The 21,916-nt window shown below is 40.1% G+C and overlaps 1 protein-coding gene across 22 annotated transcripts in view; it reads right to left on the reverse strand.

The window, feature by feature from the left end:
* Positions 1-556: 556 nt before the first annotated feature.
* The window catches only part of picalma (phosphatidylinositol binding clathrin assembly protein a), a 67,210-nt gene continuing 45,850 nt past the window's right edge, over positions 557-21,916 (reverse strand). For 4 of the 22 annotated variants that reach the window (XM_017691339.2, XM_017691340.2, XM_017691338.2 and 1 more), the window contains 11 exons: positions 21,485-21,568; positions 19,447-19,527; positions 17,821-17,928; positions 15,480-15,608; positions 14,477-14,507; positions 11,888-11,987; positions 11,619-11,642; positions 8,885-8,944; positions 5,396-5,500; positions 4,557-4,661; positions 570-701 (listed from right to left, as the gene is read on the reverse strand). In XM_017691339.2, the coding sequence (XP_017546828.1) occupies positions 4,569-4,661; positions 5,396-5,500; positions 8,885-8,944; positions 11,619-11,642; positions 11,888-11,987; positions 14,477-14,507; positions 15,480-15,608; positions 17,821-17,928; positions 19,447-19,527; positions 21,485-21,568 (815 nt within the window). In that variant the 3' untranslated portion in view covers positions 570-701; positions 4,557-4,568. Of the gene's footprint in view, positions 702-4,556; positions 4,662-5,395; positions 5,501-8,884; positions 8,945-11,618; positions 11,643-11,887; positions 11,988-14,476; positions 14,508-15,479; positions 15,609-17,820; positions 17,929-19,446; positions 19,528-21,484; positions 21,569-21,916 lie in introns of all 22 variants that reach the window. The other 18 variants (XM_017691357.2, XM_017691342.2, XM_017691348.2 and 15 more) reach the window with 13 other exon arrangements.

Below are 21,916 nucleotides of genomic sequence, written 5' to 3' on the forward strand. Positions count from 1 at the left end.
CCACAAGGAAAAAGCTCCATATTGTCATCATTTTTTTTTCTGTTGTCATGTCCTCAGTGGGTAAATCATAAATAAATACAAACAATACACAAGGAATGTCTACTGCAATAATAATAAAAAAAAAAAACTGAATAAAAATCATAGTAGAAACTGAAGTCAGCATATTTAAATGGTGGTGGTTAAATTATGTAATGCATGATTGCTGATCAGATAAAGAAAGAACTCAACCCCCAAGGCCTGGTCATTTTTTTCCCCCTCTCAGTTAGAACTTGAAGCCCTCCCACTGTCTTTGCAGACCTCTCCATAACCCCAACCCCAATCCCAACCCAAAAAAAAAAAAAAAAAAAAAAAAAAAAAAAAATTTACCCATGTGTGTACAGATGCTAATCTGTCAGCATTCTGTCCCGTACAGGGGAAACAACTGCAGCTCTGTGACTGTTAGACAAATTACAAAACACTTGCCAGACTGCATGATGGCCCTCACCGTACACACCATCCACTCCCACCCTTTTACCCCAAAATAGGCCCCTCCCCTGTCCCCACCCCCACCCCCCACCCTGGTTCCTGTCCGAGTATTGGGGCCACGCACTTTGCGTGGAGTCAAACAGTGAACTGGGGGACAGATTAAAGGTTTGAGATTGGCTGCTGCATGAGTCGTCCTCAGGGAGCGCACACCCGCTGCGGCTTCACATGAACTGCATCTGCAAGAGGACAAACCCACGTTACTCAGTAGTGTCTCAATTCAGGACTGCCCAAATGTGAGTGGTGTGCATGATACAGAAAATCAAGTTACACCTGGTCATTTCATGTTACTGGTATCTGGACTGAATCATGATATTCTAAATATGCATTTAACATCTGGTGGTCAAACCCGTCTCGTGTCAGTAGTCTCAAAATCCGTCTGCTATATGGTGCATAACACGCAAATCAGCTCATAACAAACCAAGCGCTTGTTCCTTGTTTCCTATTTTTGGAATAATTAATGAGCAGCCATAGCTAATGTCACTATGGTCAACAAATCTGTGTTGACACAAATAAAGGCCAGTTTGCCACTGTAAAGCCAAATGCATTAGCTTAGCTAGCAGATCCAAACACCAGTTATCCAAGCATCAGTCGCTCACCTTTGCTGCCACAGATTTGAGTAACCTTCTAAACGTGTGTCTGTGTAGCTTCAGTTAGTCAGAACTGAACCCATTCTGTGGGGGCACATCTATTTACAGGGTAGCTAAATGTAGCACCATTTAACATTCAGCAATTGTTGGTGATGGTTTGACATTTATTGAACGATGGCCTGAAAATTGTGAAATGCATTCATTTATTTGGCAACTGCACAAGTGAACTGAACCGTTTGATTGTATTCAGTCTTGAAATAACGCAGAATGTGGGAGCACAAAAGCATAAGTATATAACCAATTAGCACACAGATGCATTATTAAGACATCCCACTCATACAGTTCTGTGGCTCTGAGCGTGGCTTGTATGTGTTCCATGTCCATACGGAAATGCCACTAGAATGATTACTCTCCATGCTCAATACCTTTTGCCTCCACAGTGGCAAAGAGGCCAAAGTGTAAACAACCTTGCATGTTCTCTACAATAAGCCTGCTGTATTAGCCCCAATTTTAAAGTTTCCATTAAAATACGGATACAATCCGTATCTGGACACAGAAACTACATTTAAAAATGGCAAGTGTAAGCGTGACTAACTGTCTGGTGTATTTATTTCTATACTTGTTTCACACTGTTTGCAATAAAATTAAATGAAAATGCATTAAAACTGCTAACTAAAAAGTTCTAGTTTAGCAATAAACTTGTATGTGACGTCCATCTCTGATTTCAATTAGAAAATAACTTGTACATTTGACTTTCCTAACTTCCGTATAACCTACTGATAAAGAAATTTTGTTTATTTTTGTGGTTTATTATTGTTTTTCCCCCCCCCCCAACATTTCAAGCATCAATAAACAATTTTTCTGCTGAAGTTGAACAGAAAAAAAAGGTTTAGAACACATTTATGAAATGTAATTCACAATTTCTATTGCCATAGCCTACACTGGCAAAGTTTCTGAAGCGTTAAAAAAAAAAAAAAAAAAAAAAAGCTTTTCAGAAAACCTTTGGATGGAAACTTGGCTGATGTCATTTGTGGAGATTTGAGCATTGGCTTCAGTTTCAGTGTGTGAAATCATGTGTCAGTCTACCAATACAGAGTTAACATATCTTACAGGAAGCACACATTAATTCAAACAGATGCTCTGGTGCGTTTCCAGTAGAACAGCATTCAGAGGCTCGTGAGCCAAAGGCTGTGTTCATAGGCGGAGTTTAAGGTTGAGCAGTGAGCACTGCTCCCCCTACTGACCAAACGTTAGTGTTAAACCAATAAACAGAAAGTAAAATGTGAAATAAAACGTCTCAGTTCTTTAAAACATTAGAATGATGCATTTGGGATTATTTTACTGAAATAACACTTAAATGCTGATTTATTACAGTGAGAGGCTTCTGCACAGCTGTTTTTTGTAACAAGAAATTGCATACCAGCGTACAGAAAATAATCATTCACATTGCACATTAAGGATGATGATGCTTTTGGCCAATAAACAGCAAATTAAGCATTTCATCTCAGTTTGTTAAACTATTACGCTGAAATTTATACACTCTCCTACCAGTCATGAGTTTGCTGTGCTTGCAGTTCTGATATAAGTGGCTTTTCATTCATTTTATTTTTTATATTCCATATCATGCCTCCTAATGTCCACAACAACAATACTATGTGTTGCATTCTGCGATATACCTTATTTTGAATTCTCTCACAGATCTAATTAGGTGGTGTTCCGGTTGCCAAACGGTTTGAAGAGACTGATGTATTTACACTTGCAGATCTTTGAGACCATTTCCTGAAGCGGCTTGAGCGATCACATTTTAATCTGTTGTAGATGCATCCTGGGTGCATTTACAGCTGTATTTTACGTAGATTTTCCCAGTCCAGATATAATGCTGATACTCAGGGCACACAAAACAACCAGGTGTAAGAAGAAGGGTCAACGATTTTCTACAGCATCTCAAACGTACAGAAGACCATCCTTCAGGCTAACATTTGGGCAGCACTATTTTACGGCATGAGCCAACACCTCTAGTCCTACAGCAACTGAGGAATGATTTATTTTGTTGCCCGTAACCAAAACACTGTTATTGCATAATTATCTTATTTTTAACACAGGAGTGTAATATGACTTTTGTACCATAATGAAAATTGACTGATGGGCTATGACCAGTATGATTTACCAATGGTCATGAAAACATTGAAGGGTATTACCTGGTCAGGGTATTAAGAGATCACTGATGCATTCATTCAATCTTAACACCAAAACAGAAGTTTTTTTTTTCTTTTCCATGAACCGAACAAGCAAAGGCAATGAATGATTAGATGACTGCACAGGTGTTACCACACACAGTAAAACTAAATCACATCATGGTGCAACAAGGAGTTACTGAACATCACAGTTTTGAGGGTAAAAAATATTTACCCCAGCAAAGCCTGAGATTCAAGCAGGATTCATTTTCAAACCCAGAGTTAATAAGCGCAACATAACAATACATAAATAACCACAAAACAAAACTGGCTGAGTAAAGATTAAGGAAAAACAGGATGTACACAGCAAGAGCGCTGTTAATGCAAGCAGACTCAGTTAGTGCCATCTAGTGATGCACCAATCCGATACACTGGATCGATATCGATACCCTAATAAATTGACCTCTGCCAGACATTATTAATCCACTATCGATATTGTTGGTCCAAAATCGATAAGAGTTATTTGCAAACATAACGTCAAATTCTGACTTTGTGCTTTTATTAATGGAACTGTGCTTTACATACGGATAATAAGTCAAATGTATTTGTTTAAGAAATGTTTCCTTGCAAACGTGAACAAAGTTTAAAAAAAAAAAAAAAAAAAAAAAAGTGTTGCAGTGTGTCAAAATAAAAGCCCCTCTTAAAAAATGTGTGACATGGCACGGCAGAATAAAAGCTGTGTGCAGGAGAACTCTGCTTCTCACTTCATCAGCAAAAATAATTCTCCAATTTCATGTAGGCTTACAAATTTAAACTAAGATTTTCAGGTGACTTTGATAGGTAAAATGTCTACACTTGTCACAAACATTTTAGCCCTAAAATTAATTAGAACAATATGGTTAAATATGAAATACTTCTCCAGTTTGTCTCACTTTTGAAAACCTTAATTACCAGAATTTACTTTCAATGTACATTAATGGAAAGTTTTGATTCTAAGCAATTTTGGAGCATTTCTATTGGTCCAATCACCATGAAATTTTCACACAGCATAAAGCATGGCTGCTGAGCTCAAATGATGCAGAAAAGTAAAAACCGCAAAAAACGGAGATGCATGTTTTTTCATTGGACAGCGCAGATATATGGGATTTGGCCATTATCCTACGTTCAGGTATCAGAATCTGTATCCAGAGAGAAAAATCAGACTGGTGCATCCCTGGCACTATCAACATGCAGCACATATATAAACACACACAGCCCAGGCATGCTGTACCTAAAAGAGTCTCTAAAGGAAATCCTTGAGAGAGAGCTGTGCAAAAGGGTCCTGTCCCGGGGGCCTGAGAGGACTCTGACTCGAGGGACTAGAGGCAGCTGAGGGCTAGTTCAGAGAGAACGAGAGAGTGTGAAGGACTCCACACACACGCACACGTGCGCGCACACACACACACACACACACACACACACACGCGCAAAGGAGAGTGAATATCATAGAGCCAGAGTGGCTAGAGGGTAAAGTAGAAGGTCAGAAGGTCTGTCTAAGGCTTCTCAAAGAAAAAGAAACTACGGGCCAATGGCACGTTTGACAATACCCCCTCTCTCAACAGAATTACAGAGTCATTCCACACTGCCCACTAGCATACTGTAGAAATGAGGTGTGGTTGGACCAGGATATGCATTCCAAATAGAGCTTTATTTGCTTTTATGCGCCAAAATGGAATGCATGTCCTTTCAGAAGAAGAAGAAAACAAAAAACAAAAAAAGATGTTTTAATGTTTCCATGCTAGCCATGTTCAGAAGAGCACTGCAATGGGACATGGAGGTGTATGTGATTCATTCAAGTGCTTTCTGAACAAAGCTTCTAATGCTATAGAATTGCTATTGCTCCTGGAATAGAATTCCATCAATCAGAGGATGCTATTTCTCCGCGGAGACTCAGGAGAAGCATCCAGTGTTCAATGCATATCCAAGTACACTCTGATGTGATTTTCCAGAACAGACAGAAGATTCAGATTATTCAGAATAGACAGTCTGAATAAGTGGACTTGACATTAAAATTTAAGGCACACAAACAACATCAGGGCAGCAGTGAGTACGGGAGGATATAGGTCATACCTGTGCTCCTGAGACTGGGCCAAAGGGGTTTGCTGGCCTCATCACAGGCTGTGTGTACATCATGGTGGGCTGCGTCATCATGGCCATCGGAGCCATTTGAGGTGGCTGGAGCGACAAACAAGCAAGCAGATAGTCAAAACAATCATTAGCCTCTTTCTGAAAAAAAAAAGAACTAAACCATCATCTGATATTCTCAGATTTTACTGATAAAGCTTTCTAACTGGCTTTAAACCAGTCATCCAGATCATTCACAGCACTGGTATCTTTGGGGGTTTTGGTTAAATTCTCCCCAATTTAGCCCCAAAGTTTAGAGTTTTCGTCTAAGAGTGGAATTCTTTTGTGTTATGACTCCCACAGTATGGAATTCATTCCAATAAATTAATTATTTTTCCTGTGATTTGTTTGTTATCACCACTCATGCTTCTTTTTGTAAAGTTTTGTTCTGCTGGAATGACATTACTGTAAAACGATGATGAGTTTGGGAAAGGTGCTGTAAACCTACAATAACTTATCATCAGCATCATCATTAGTAGTCAGTGCTCAAACAAAATGAGGTAATTATGATAACTTTACACTTCACTGGTTTACTAGAAACTACTTCTCAAAATATATATCTTATCCTCGCTAACAAACACAAGGGCATACAGGTCAGCAGGTTCCTGGCTGACAATGGTCTGGATATGGAAACTGTGGGCCCATGCAGAAACATCAACGTTATAAAACGCAGAAACTAATAACAATCAGCAATTAATCGTTTAAGCTTTAAATCAAGGACACATCACAAATTACAATTATAAAATAGGTTCTAAAATCTGATTGGTTAAGTTGAAACCACTGTAAAATATTTTATATATACGTGTGCTTATTCTTATTCTTATTCTTATTCTAAAATTCTGTATTTACACAATGAGATATTAAAGTGCTCCTTGTATGGAATACAGTACTGTGGCCTATACTAAACATGTTCTATATAATAATTTTTTTGGCTGACAACTAACTACAGAAGGTTGCTAATTATATGGCAAAAACTAAAAAAAAAAAAAAAAGAATATATAATGAATATGATGATATAAATATGTAATATATACTCTCCAAGGCATACAGTTGTGCATGTTCCTGCCTTACATATGTAAATATTCTGGTCTTGCTTCATTTGTCTCTAGTTACCGCTTAACTCCTACCCAAAGCATATCTCCCATGTCACATTCAGAGTCACATTCAGTCTCTTTAAAATAATCCTTAATATCAAAAACACAAAGCCTCCAATTCACAGCCATATACTGATATTTTTTAACAATTAGGAGAATTTTTTTTTTACAAAAATGAACTAATTAATCTCTCTTTTCTGGTTGGCCATTGTGTTGTAGAATAACTGCAGTGCACAGACAGGCCTCTGGCACATAGGACACTAAACATAAATTAGCACCACAATTCCAGAAAGACAATGATAAGATCAGCAATGACTATTTGATCAATGTGTCTGTACACTGACCCTAAAGCAGAGAACGTGTGTGTGTGTTCTGGTAACGGTGGGATGAGTCAGAACAGAGGTTACATAAGCGATGATGCAGAGCCACATAGCAGCACCTTGCCAACATGTTGCTCTCTCTGTTAACCATTAGCTCGAGCCTGTGCTCCATGAAGAAAAGCTTGTGCTTGAGAAGTCCAGAACATCAGTCCCAGATAATCTGTGACTCAAACTATGCCTTGAATTATTCACACAAGCATTTCAAAGTAATTCTAGAAAGACAAGTCAAATGTGGTGTAACAGGAGTTATGACAGTAGAAAACACAGACTGCAATCTATAAACAGTAAAAGTAAGTGGATTGTCAATAAGAAGTGCTTCAATCTCAGAGCTTTCTGCAGAGCTTTAGACCTCCGCTTTTTTAAAGCTGAAACTATACAGTCAATCCAAAGCCACAAGAGTAATTCAATAATCCAGCAGATTGTTAATGAAGTGATTAATTAATTAAGCATTTCTCCTCCCATTATTGACATTACAGTCGCTTCTAACTACCATTCTGCAGACCCGCTTCCCTGTACAGTTCCAAGAATTCCCGGTCCCATTACACATTATACTAGTTTATCTCATCAGCTAGTTAGTATGGCCTACAAGAGGTAAATGTGTTGGGACAGGGAGTATTTGACACTGGAGGGCAAATGAGAATCATGGGTCTATTCCCTATTGCACACAGACACCTGCAGTCTAGAAGGCAGACATATTTACCTTCCCATGAAAACAACAATACTTCTGCCAAAACTAACACTCCATGAGCCAGTTGTATGACCGGTATAACCCATGGATGCTCCCTTTATACCCAATCATGACACTCACCCGTTTCCAATTAACCTGTTCACCTGTGGAATGTTCCAAACAGGCGTTTTTTTTTTTGAGCATTCCTCAACTTTCCCATTGTTATGTTGCCCCTGTCCCAACTTTTTTGGAACGTGTTGCAGGCATCAAATTCAAAATGAGTGAATATTTGCAAAAAGCAATAAAGTTTATCCATTTGAACATTAAATATCTTGTCTTTGTAGTGTATTCAGTTGAATACAGGTTGAGAAGGATTTGCAAATCATCGTATTATGTTATTATTTGTTTTACATAATGTTCCAACTTCATTGGAATTTGTTGTTGTATTTTTAGGACTTGTGTGAAAATCTGATGATGTTTTAGGTTATATTTATGCAGAAATATAGAAAATTCTAAAGGGTTCAAACTTTCAAGCACCAGTGTAGCTGAAACTGCTTCCATAGTCAAATGACCTTGTCAGTGTTACAGGCCTGGCCTGAACAGCATTTTACAGGAATAAAATACTCTGGCATTTCCAAACAAGCATCCAAATGCTTATTCTCAACAATAATATCTGTATTTCAAAGTTAACTACAATTTTAAGTCTGTTTCTTACTGCAATTAAATCTAGTAGGTGGCAACAATGTATCAGATAGCACAAATTAACCAACATCAGCTGTGGAGTAAGGCATGCAGTCTACAAAGTGGTCCTCTGATAAATACTATAACCATACTTTCATATTTAAGATGATTCATCTTGAGTTACTTGTCTCTCCACCGTATACCTCATCATAAACTCTGCACTTAGCATTTGTTTTCATCATTTAAAGTGTTCGCACATGTGATTTCTTTGCTCTTTTAGCTTTAATAGCACATAAAGCAATGCAGTTTGTCAGACAAGGTGACATGAATGTCTGGCATAAATTTATGAGTCTTTAACTAAACTAAACTAGCTATAATTTATTGTGCATATATTAATTGTTCTGTGTAAAGGCCTTTTGATGAAGAAAAAAAAAACGTTTGTAGCATAAAAAACACGAATACTAAACACAGAATTGAATACCAACTTAAACACCTGCATATTCAAAATTTTTTATTCAAAGTCTTTTACCTGGCAAATTTTACTTGCATACAGTCTGATTGTGGCTTAAGTTGTGCATATATTAACATGTGTGTGGTGACTGCTACTACTTACCATGGAGTATCCCATCATGCCTGTGGGAGTTGTGGCAGGGAAAGCCATGACGGACGGCGCCTGGGAGGACACAGAGTTAGAAAAGCAAGCAGTACAGAACACGGCAGTCAGAAAGGCTGACAGAGCAGCATTCAGCTGAACACCTCCAGCGTCAGAAATTCCACTCAAAGGAGCGCGCTGAGACCACAACAACCCTTTCACTTCCCACCTTCCAGACACACACGCATACACACTTCAGTGCATAAAGAAAACTTTGTGCAGGTGGACAAACAGGACGCAGTTCTTTCTTTGACTCAAATGGTTAAGTCTCATTGGCTCGCACCCTCTGGCAGGGCTGAGCTCACATCTGGGAGACATTAAACACATTCTGAGCGCACTCGACTGCTTCAGTCACTGCAAATGCTGTCCAGTGAATCTGAATGGCAGTATAACCCCAAAGAGTGAGCGCGACAGACAGAGAGAGCGAGCGAGAGCCAGAGAGAGCAAGCGAGATAGACAGAGAGATAGAGAGAGCGAGAGCGAGCGAGAGAAAGAGAGACAGAGATAGTCAGAGCGAGAGACAGCGCGAGAGAATGTACACAGATATCCAAATATCCAAGGGAGACTAGGCCAGAGAGAGTAAGCGAGTCTGTGTGTGTGCGCACATGTGAGCAAATGTGTCCTCAATGGCAGTGTGGCTAGTAGCAGGTGCAGAGCTTGATTGAAAGAGGAGTTCTTTGTAAGGGAGCCGTGAGATTCTCAAAGAGGCTGAGCTCACGACAGACACACTTTTGTTTCCACTTACGGACTATTCAGACGTGTGAAAGGGCCTTCTCAGCTTAATCTTTGATAAGGCTATTCATTTCACTGCGAGGATGGGGTCCGAACAGAAAATGTATAGAAAAAGAACACATTTTGTCTGGAAGCTCATTTCCATCTAGAGTGCGCATGGTTTAAAATTCCGACATCTATGCTTCCGAGCTGACGAAGCGCTATAGGTAGACTTATCCAAATTTAATTACTTCGTACATTTGTGTGCAGCTATTCTCACTACAAGTGCTCAGAAATGGATGTATAAAATAGCACAGTTAGCTCTAAAGAATACAGATAAAACAACTACAAATAACCTAAATTAACATTAAAAACTTTTTTTAAATTTCCCATCACCAGAGAGAGGAAGTACAGCCCAATGTTTCAGCACAATGTCCTTGTTTAAGAAATACTCCAGTGTTTTCAACATGATCTCCATCTGTTGCATCTACAGCATGTCAATAATCACAAAAATAATATGGATAAAATTTTCCACTGCTTAGAAAAGAGCAGAAAAGCTGTTGACAGAAAACATTAATAGAACCCAACAGTCACAGCATCTTCCCACTGGTTTCTACTGTACTGTATGTTTTGAGTTAACTGGTTTTCTGTTCTTTTCTTAGTCTGGTAAAAAAACATGCCTGTTGTAATCTACTATGTGTCATACATGAGGAATTAGTGAGGCACCAATCCAATACACTGGACCCATATGTACTATACAGCACAGATTAGGCAGACTAGATTGAAAGAGGCAGATCAGAGTGAAAAACGTTGAAGTATTCCTTAATATCTGGCAGTATATTTCAAAACGAAAGGATTAAAAAAAAAAAAGTTTGTGTAGTGGCACTGCCTGCCTAACCACCTCGTTGTTTGCTCTGAGAACTCCCTGACTGATCTGTCCATGTCAGCTGGGTTACGGTGTCCGTTCCTCTCTTTCTTGCTTCTGCCATCACCATTGTTGCTGTTTATTTGCTCTGTTTGGTGTCATGACGTGAGCTCCACACACAAATCCCTCAAAAGTATTCTGCATTTCTGGTGTGGTGAGTGTCCTAGAACACAATTTAGTCATATCCAATTCCCCTTGCTAGCTACTTCTCCCCATCACATTATGCTATCAAGAATGAAAGCAATCAAAAGTGAGGAACTGCTTCCTCTGAGCCACATGAACTGCCACCTTTTCAGACTCCCACAAACTCAAACTGATTGAACAGCTCAAAACGCCTGCAGGAGAACACCAACAGCCAATTCTGATACGTCAGCCAAGACACCTATGTTGGCTTGCCGAGTGACGGGAGGGCCAACTTTATGCTCTCTTGAGGGAGAGGGAGGCCAGTTATGCTCTCGTGAGTGTACATTGCACGTGGCCACAAACTCACCCACTAAAAAAGTTTGAAGCGACACAGTTGTACCACTAAGGAACCCACTGAGTGCTTTGTAAAATATACATACAAAAGGCATGCGTAGTTAATTAAATTGTGCCTCGTTCTTTGGACATCTGAAATATACTGCAGGCTAAAGATTTTAGGCTAGCCTTTAATGCTAGTGCCCAAATCAACCGAAAGCATCATGCATTCAACGGTCCCCTCCCACATAAGGAAAACGTTAAACCAGGAGGGGTGCGAGGGTTGAGGGCAGGGGACAAAACACCTCAACTCCATCTCTCAGTCAAATCAGCTGGAGTGTACAAGGAGAAAATTTCAGAGAAGATAAAACAGGAGGCAGTCAGTCATGCTGTGGAAGCACTTGGTTAGATCAGCTGGTCACAGTGAGCACAAGGGCTTCAGTGTGACTCTGGTCACTGTGTGAACATCCGTAAGCAAACACTCAAACATACAGAGTTCACTCTCACACGCACAGACACACAGACACTGTGTTGTGACCAGGAAGCTGTGTGGTTAATAATAAACTCATGCTTTCAAAAAAACAGTTCAACCACTTGACTTACGTATTGTGGGAAATGCATGCCATTCTGTTTATTCCACCCGATGAAAATTACACAATGCAACAAGACAGTTAGAGGAGACAAAGATACAAATGACACACAAAAGACACGCACTGCAGGTCAATTTCCAACACATACGACGCAACTCTTTACTGAGCATATCTGGTGCTGCACTGAGCCTTTTTGTTTAGAGACAATTGTTTAACATAAAGACAGGTGCCATTTTAAAAAGTAATTTCTTGTAAATAACTGAAAAACATGACTGATCTCACCATTGTGGCAGGGTTCCACGTTGTGGTGGGAGCAGTCTTTGGTTGCCAGTTGGTTCCACCAGTCAACTTCTTTTCACCAGGCTGACTCCAGTGGATGTCACTTAGTACAAAAAAAGCATGGCCCACATTAACATCTGCCATGGGCTGCAGTTGATTTAAGATGAATGGACTTAAATAATGGACTTGATGTTCACCCTGAAGCTGCTTTTATTGTGGTTGGGGACTTTGGGCAGAACCTTCTTCGAGTTTGCCCTGTTAAATACTACCAGCATATTAAATTTCCCACCCGAGGTAAACAGACTCTTGACCGCTTCTACACCGCAATCAAGGACAGTTATAAACCCCTGCCGCATGCTGCCTTTAGCAAAGCTCTATTCTTCTCCTGCCCGCATACAAACAAAGACCGTTTTGAATCCACAGACCGGATGATGTTCCGTGATGCGGCTGGCCCAGACATCAACGAATACACTGACTCCATTACAATCTACATCAGTAAATGCACTGAAGACATTGTACCAAAAATCAATGTCAGATCATTTCACAACCAGAAACCCTGGATCAATGTTGAGGTTCGAGCCAAACTAAGAGTTCGGGCAGCTGCCTACAACTCTGGTGACCCTGCTAGCTACGAAGGACAATTAAGCTGGCCAAAAGGAGCTACAGGGACAGAGTGGAATCTAACTATCATGGCTCTGAGCTCAGACGTATGTAGAGTGGCCTGCGCACCATCACTGACTACAAATTAGGTGTGATCTGTGATAGGGGCTCTTCCTCCTCACTTGCAGATGAACTCAATGCTCATTTTGAGGCAACTAACACCTCACCTGCTGAGAAATTCCCAGTAGATGAGGAGAGCTGCGCTCTAGCCATTCCCCTGTCTGAGGTGGTGAGATCCTTCAGGGCAGTTAACCCACGCAAGGCACCCGGTCCCAATGGCATCCACAGCCAGGTACTTAAAGCATGTGCCAACCAGCTGGCCGAGGTTTTCACTGACATCTTTAACCTCTCCTTAACACTGTCAGTGAGTCCCAAGGGCTTTAAAGGAAACCACAATTGTTCCAGTCCCCAAGAAATCGTCTGTCACCTGCCTGAATGACTACCGCCCTGTTGCACCGACATCTACACTTATGAAGTGCTTCGAGTGGCTGGTCAAAGCTCACATCTGCTCAACACTTCCAGCCACTATGGACCCTCAAACAATTTGCATACCGCTCCAACAGATCCACAGACAACGCCATTGCACTATCGAGACACTCTTCCTGATGAGCAGACCTCAAGTGGTGAAGGTTGGGAATAGCTTCTCTTCCACACTGACTCTGAGCACAGGGGTTCTCCAGGGATGTATGCTCAGCCCCCTCCTGTACTCACTGTATACACATGACTGTGTAACCAAACACACGTCTAACATCATCTTCAAGTTTGCTGATGACACCACCATCCTAGGCCTCACTGATGGAGATGAAACAGCCTACAGAGATGAGGTCAGCACTCTCTCAGAGTGGTGCTATGACAACAATCTGTCTCAACATCAGCAAAACAAAGGAGATGATTGTGGACTACAGGAAACAGCAGAGGGGTGGTCACTCTCCCCATTCATCAACTGAGCCAAAGTGGAGAGAGTCAGCAGTGTGAAGTTTCTCGGAGTACACCTTACTGATGACCTGACCCGGACCCACCACACCAACACTATTGCGAGATGTGCCCGTCAGCGTCTCTTCTTCCTGTGTAGGCTAAGGAAGTTCGGTCTGCCTCCTCAGATCCTCACTAACTTCTACAGGTGCACCATAGAGAGCATCCTCATGGGCTGCATCACTGTCTGGTACAGCAGCTGCACCGCCTGCGACCGCAAAGCTCTTAGAGCAGTGGTGAGGACGGCAGAAGCCATCACAGGCTAAAAACTGCCAGCCTTACAGGACATGTGCCAGTCCCGCTGTCTCAGGAAGATCAAAAAGATCCGGTCAGAAAGCCTCACCCAGCACACGGCCTGTTCACCGTCCTGCCATCAGGCAGGAGATTCCGCAGCATCCAAACTAGAACAACCCTGCTAATGAAGAGTTTGTACCCACAGGCGGTCAGGCTTCTGAACAAACTGTGAAGCTGTGGGTCCGTCCCCAACTACCATTTCACTCAGTCACTCTGTCCAGCATTATCATCTCTGCTATGGACAATAAGCCACTTTAAAGAATAACACAGTCACTCTAGTCACTTTAAAGTGTATACTGTCTCTATATTTTGTGCATATTTAATATATTTCCATTTTTAATATATATATATATATATATATATATATATATATAAATAAATATATATATAAAAAAAAAAAAAAAAAAAAATATATATATATATATATATATATATATATATATATATATATATATATATATATATATATATATATATATATATATATATATATATATACACACACACACACACACACACACATACACATACATACATACTTTTTCTTTTACTCATTTTTTTGTAGTGCTTACCTAAGCCTCACCACAAGCAATTCAATGCATAAATGTCCTGATGTTGTGCAAAAGACAAATAAACTTCATACTTGAATTGTGCGGTGTTACTTACTTTTTTGCTGTGCCATTCCCAATGCCCAGATCTATTAAACCAAAAAAAAAGTGTAAATCATTGTGAACTTTACAGTTGAGATTTGACAATCCTTTGACCAGTATGCCACAAATAAATGCAAATAACACTCCATAAGAACAGTAAAAACTGTGCCAAAGTTATTTGGTTTTGCAGTGGTGTCAAGAATGTCAGTTTCAAAAGAAGAAGCTTGATCACCCCCTGCTATGCAGTCTGAAGCATTTTAAGAACTTCACTTTCCTTGATGCGGTGGACATGCAGAAATTTTGGGATTAGCCTTAGCCTAACAGACATTCTGTTTTTCCTCTCGTACAAGTCTTCATCTCATGAACAAGCTGGTACTTATAGACCATGAAGGCCTGTAATATTTAGAAATTTCTAGTAGTGTCTGACCGTTGAAAAAACGAGTGTATGGACTGCCCGCATGAGACAAAAGATTGGAAAAAGTCAACAAAGCTTAAATTAGCTTTTATTTGAATATTCCTATTCCACTTTAAATGGTGCAGCAGTTACAATCAGGTGCCTGTCCTGGTGCCAGAATGTTTCTGGAGCTCCATTTAAGGTGGAAAGCAAAATCCAAACAAAAAGCTGGCAAAGAAGAAGTCAGCCTTGTAGAAATTAGACACGAAATATTTAACACAGTTTTTGCTGGTCCTCTGGGGCTAGTGTTAGAAAGCAATACTGACAGAAGTTTATCTACTTAATGTTCAGTTTTTTTTTTTTTTTTTTTTATCATTACAGAATGATACGTCTCAAACTACAAAAACAGATTTAAGCATCCTAAATGATTTTACTCTAAAATATATAAATGTCTCATCACACCACCCACTACTAGCTGAAATACAAACATGCTGTAAGATTATAACTTATTACCGAATCAAAAGTCTACAGATAACAGAACTGAAGACAGAATCAAGTGAAAAATAAGCTTCATATCTATACGATGAGTAGAAAAATGCAAAACGAGAGAGTTGCTGGTACATACTGCCCACGAGGTTGGCCAGAGAGGAGTCCAGGTCATCAGACACCAGCTTGCCAGGCTGCTGAGTGCTGGGTGGCAAGCCCTGGTTTGGAGAGGCTACTGTGGGTTTCAGGATGCCACCTAAAACATCATCTTAAAAAGATGAAAAAAGGGATGAGAGAAAAAGAAGAGTGAGAACAAAATGGACAGACGGACATACACCCCCATATTTAAATGTGGATGGAGTGAAAGGTAACCTCACGAAATGCAAAACTTAAAATACTCAGAAAAACAGTGTTTGGAGCATTCTTTTAAAAGCAGCACCAACTCACCCAAGCAGTGCATGCCATGCAAAGCCAAGGCCCAAAGACGTTACCACATCAAAGAGAGAGAGAGAGAGAGAGAGACAGACAGACAGAGAAGAGGGGACATATCAATGCAGAATCCCAACATACAGCACATAATGAGTCTTACTCTGTCAACAAACACAATGTATTCATTTTATCAGAGTACCATAAGAACTTTCTAATATCTCCTCATTGCTTTAATGACAATGCAAAAGGTGTTTTATTGTCTTAAGTTACCACATGGCAGTGAAATCACAAATCTAGTCAACATATGTGGCATTTCCCATTGTCCTAAGAAAAGATGACAACCTATTTGAGGTCATTTTTAACTTGTTTCAAGACTGTATCTAGTTAGATTTCCTTATTCCCCCCATCAAATTATTTTGCTTGTTTTAGGATTTCTTTTATTGAAAGAAGTATAATTAGGAGTCAGAATTTGACTGCTCAAGCATCTTGATTTGATAAATTTTTCAATACAATAAAAATAAGAACAGGCTAAAAATGTGGCTTATGTTCATATTTTCTTTTTTAGTTCATTTTTTAGTTTTAGTAACGGTATTTAGCATTACTACAAAAGCACAGTATATGAAACAAAAGCTGAGCTTCATACAACATGATGTAATCCTTTAGCCTCAAGCTAATACGTCAGTGTCAAGCCCACTAATATGCTAGTCAGGGTACAACTTCCCCAAGCAAAATTATCACCTACTGTCTTCTTTCGGCTGTTCCCTTTAGGGGTCGCCACAGCGGATCATCTGCCTCCATCTTGCCCTATCCATTGCCTCCTCTACTTTCACACCAACCATCTCCATGTCCACCTTCACTACATCCATAAACCTTCTCTGAGGTCTACCTCTTCTCCTTCTACCCGGCAGCTCCATCTCCAACATTCTTTGCCCAATATATCCACTATTCCAAACCATCTCCAAACTGCTCCACCTTCACTGTCCCTCTGATCTGCTCATTTCTAAGGGAAAATTATAGGTAGAATAAACTGGTTATATACTACTACACACTAGGGCTGCAACAAATGACTAATTTGATAGTCGAATATTCGATCGATTACTGAAACGAATAATCGATTATTCGGATTATGAATCACTTCATTCCCAAATAACTTATTCAGCTATTAGCTTATAAATTTAGCTTGAGGTTGTTTTATGCACTTGCTAACAATGAAGACAATAAAGATGAATAACATTCAAGAATTCACTGTATTAAATGTACTTTCCTGCTAATACAAATGATAAAATATGTTTTTCAAACCAAGGATGTGCAAAGTAGCAGGAAGAAAATATAACACCACAATCGGTTTTCTTTTAAATCACGTAAATAAATAAAAAAAAGAATTCTAAATTTAAATGTTAATTTTAAACAGTGCAGTCTGTGCATTCTGCTGTCTGGTGCACACTCTGCTGCAAAAAAACTAAATTTTACAAATCACAGATCTTTATTGAAATGGAGGCAAGTCAGCCCATCTCTGAGCTCTTCTGAGAGTCTCGCTCTCCTCTGAGAGCATATACTCACTGCTGCAGGGAAGATGCGCTCTGACGGAGCAGATGTGAAAGTGCCGAATGTGTGTGTCAAACTTCTTTATAAACAGTTAAGTGAACGATTTTGAGTAAACACCTCATTTTAACGGTAACCATTTGTCCAACTACCCTGTATGTTCAAGAAGAACGACCTCCTAAAACTGTTAGCACATGGAGCCAAACGTTTGCAGAGAACAGAAACTGTTTGGATCTCCTGTGTTTGCCCAATTTGAACGCACCGGCGGCCTCCTCGTGAACACGAGATGATCTGAGCAAGGCTTGAAGATTGTGCTGCTTTGCTAAATTGCCTGGATGAAAAAACTGCACTTTGTAGAACATCATGCAGGTATTACATAAACCATTCATGAGGATGATGATGGTTGCAGGATCATAGTTCCAGAGTGGCGTCACGTACAGTAAAGCAGCAACTGTTGTGTGAGGCAGAGGAGCAGCACAGAACAGGGAAATAAAGTCAGTATCGCTTACCAGCGGCGTCTGTGCTGTTAGCGGTGGATTTATTGCCAAACACAGAGTCGAAGTCGACGTTAAGGCTGGAGGAGCTGGTGGGCTGAGGGACGGGAGACGCTGAAAACCCTGCAGAGGACAAAACGAGAAAGGGCACAAGTGACCCAGTTAGACTTTAGACCCGCAGGGCAAGTGTGCCATTGAATGGAGCCTGGCCATTGTGTGCCATGTCATTTTCTCAACATGAATGGATCAATTCATTTCCACTGCTTTCACTTCCCAAGAAAGCCAGGTGTTGGAGCCGGCATGGCCGGGGGCAATTCAGATAACACTTACTTCCAGGAACCACTCTGTGTGTGTGTGTGCCTGCGTGCACACACACACACACACACACACACACACACACACACACACACACACACTGCTGTGCACCATAAAGCAACAGAGAACTCATCCCACTGCACTCCATAAAAGCCACACTTGCCATAACTGAGCAGTCACTACCGATAGCAGTAATCATGCAGTCTTCCAATTTTTTAATGATCAATTGAATATTCAGACTTTTTAAATAATGTAAACTGATTTAACTGAACAATAAACCATGCACAGCCTTTCAGAGTAAACTAGTGGCATTTACAGCAAACTTGATAAACTAATATGCCTTTTAAAAGACCATTAATAACTATATGGGTGTTTCTTCAGCTAAACGCACTTTTGGCTGTCCACATTTAAGAAAACTGACCACAACAAAAATAAAATTAGTTTTATTACAATTAATGACCTAATTTTGTTTTTGTTGTGGTCAGTTTTCTTAAATGTGGACAGCCAAAAGTGCCTTTAGCTGCAGAAACTAACATGTTATACAACATTATATTAAAACTTGAAAAATTACATGATCTGAATTTGTCCATACACTGAATTTGATATGAGTTGTCTTTACAACACTAAGATGTAAAAATGAGGACACTTCACAGTACATTTTCACTGAGCACAAATCACAAACCAGAAATGTTAGCTTAGCTTTCACAGACAAATTCTAATACATCAGGCCAATTATACATGCTAAATTGCCCCTAGGTGTGAGAAAATGTGCATATCTGTCTGCTCTGCGATGGACGGGCGACCTGTCTGGGGTGTATCCTGCCTTCCACCCGATGACAGCTGGGATAGGCTCCAGCATGCCCGCGACCCAGAAAGAGAAGCATCTTAGAAGATGTGTATGTGTGTCTAAAAACCGAATTTAAAAAACATTAAAAGTGCTACAGTAAGTACATATAAAACACTACTTATGAAAAGTATTTACTAGGTTTCCCACACTTTTGTCCATGTGCTTTATGTGTAGCTTATGTTTCCATTGAAAAGGTTTGTCTGGCTTTGAAAAATAAAATTTGGTCAGTGTAACAGCAACAGCACACCAATGTGGAACAGATGCATTTATTGTGAAATTGTGCTCACATATATAACACATCTGTCCAACCTGCTCATCTACAATTAGTTCATCCTTGTTCCTCTCAAAGCTGCTCAAAGGACCCCAGAGGGGGGACAAGAAAATAAAAAGGACAGAGAAAAAAAAGAAAGATACAAGCAAGACAAAGACTAGAGACAATAGGAGAAGTTGGGGAAACGCAGACAGGAAGCAGCACCTACCTCCGAATAGTCCAGCTACAGCGGAGGGCTCGGAGTGGAAGAGTGGGGTGTTAGAGTAGGGGGCCGGAGAACAGAACGAGTCTGCCGAAGCCACAGGACAGCAGAGGAGGAAAGCCAGAGACGCAACATTAGAACATTAACATACGCACACAGAGCCAAAGAGGACTGGCTTCGTCAGGCACAGCTGCCTAGTCTCAAACAATAAGGGATATAAAAAAGGGATGAAGACTATCAGCAGCCCAATTTCACAATGGCCTGTGTCTCAATATGGGCACTATGTTCTTACACTAGACACTATTTCCCTCATTATGCAGTGAATGACTTTTTGTAGTGTGGTCTCAAATCGGACACTCAACGTAAATGAGAAATTGCTGCATGATCATCAAACCACACTTGAAAAGCCTCCATAAAAACAGCTGCCAATTGCACACTGAGAAAGGAAACAATGTTAATCCAAAACATTTTGCTCTTTATTTGCTTTGGCAGACATGCATGATGCATTGGCCATTTTGAAAATTTCATGCTGCAGTCTCTGATAGGGAGCACAATCAGATTCCAACCAGGATGGGAATCCGCACTATATACCCCTCTAAAGACCAGGGGTCCACTGACAGGACTAACACAAACACAATCATTCAGAAGGTGTGCCATACCTACTTTTGGTGAAAGACTAGAATATCGTTTTCTCAGTAACTCTAGTACATTTTACTTCCAAGTCCTTTTTCTGAACATTCATAGAACATTCTAGGGGAAACTGCTAACATTCAAACATTTGTGTGTGTCACATTGGTACCCTTTAGTCTTAACTTGTGATTAGCAACTGGACGAATGATTTTGATTGTGGACAATCTCTTACGATTTTTATTAACCCTTGTGTGGTGTTGATGTGTTTGTTACTCAGTGGCCTGGTGGACCCACTGCATTATTGATTTAATAAATCAATACAGTCATAACATTTTATGCAAAAATACCAAATGTTTAAATATCACAAGTGACCAGTTAGAGTTCTTCTTTAGCAGCTGTAGCCAGTCAGCAGCCTGCCCATGTTGTCCACTAACACTCACACTCACACACACACACACACACACACCCACACACACCAGACCATATAGGAGGAGAACAGAGTAAAGGACACAGCACCTCCACACTTTTATTCCCCGCAGGTTCACCAAACCCCACGTGTGTAATACAAATGTGTGGGGGCTGTACAGTGTGGAGTCACAGTAAATGAGCAAAGACCAAGGAGGTTGAAATAATAATAAATCGTGTCTTTTTTCCTTTTGGTAAATACTGAAAATGGGTCCCACAGACCTGAACACCACACAAGCGTTTATTTGGTTGTAAAGCAAGCTGAATTCACTACACATGGTCTGCAACTGCTAAGAGAAAACACCCTTCTGAAGCTTACATCTTGAAGGTGGGAGGAACCACAACTGCTTAAGGGGTTGTTACAGGGTGTCTGACAGTTTGAAACTTTTATGGCCAATGCAAACAGTTAATGTTACTAATACAAACATCATGACTGCATTTATTGGCCTAATGGGTAAATCAGTTAATTTCTTTATCTCTGTGCTGGAGATTCCCAATGGTTATAGGATTTGTGCAAATCAGTGAAATAAAATATACGTACTGAACTGTAATTTTTTTTGTCAAACACATGAGGGTGAGAAATGCATCCTGTTGCATTTACCAGTGTAAAGACACTACTTGCACTGAAAGTGACCAGCACAAGTACACTTACGAAAGTACTCGATTTGAGACACAGGACAACACTAGGCTGTTTTAAAGATGCCTAAACTAATATTTAAGGTTGTAAAACTAATTTCATAACAAAGAGGGCACTAGGGGACCAAATCCAGCAGAAGAGGAAGCAGGGTTAGCACATGAGGCCGAAAGCCTGCAGAAAACAGCAGACACACACACACACACACACACACACACACACACACACACACACACACACACACACACACAGGACCCTGCAACATGGAGCTGTGTTTTCTGAAACCAGAGAAGAGTCACACTCGGGCATCTGTACCTGAGAGAAAACCCTCTATCCGAGCAGAGGGCTCGAGAGTGCAGGCAACAGAGGAGCTTGAATCGAGAAAGGGATTGTAATGATCTGGAGAACCAAAAATAAAAATTCACATTTGGAAAACAAAGGTAAAACTTAGAGGCTTTAATGATGGGAAATGAAGCTTTTAATTAACTTTTAACTCTTTAATTTAAACTCAAACTTAAGCATACTTTGGACAAAAATAAAACATTGTAAAAGAAATATTGCAGCAACTTCTTTAACTGAGGAGGAAAGGAGGACACACTTCAAGTCTAGGGCCTGATATTAAAATTGTTACAAACACAGTTGAAAATTCAAATTCAGCCAAGATAATATGGTAAAAAGTTAAACAGTACTTTACTGTCTGATGTGACTCAATTGTCAACTGTAACCCAAAGAGGATTATCAGTTCAA

The sequence above is a fragment of the Pygocentrus nattereri genome, chromosome 18, assembly GCF_015220715.1.
Source record: "Pygocentrus nattereri isolate fPygNat1 chromosome 18, fPygNat1.pri, whole genome shotgun sequence".
Lineage (NCBI taxonomy): Eukaryota > Metazoa > Chordata > Actinopteri > Characiformes > Serrasalmidae > Pygocentrus > Pygocentrus nattereri.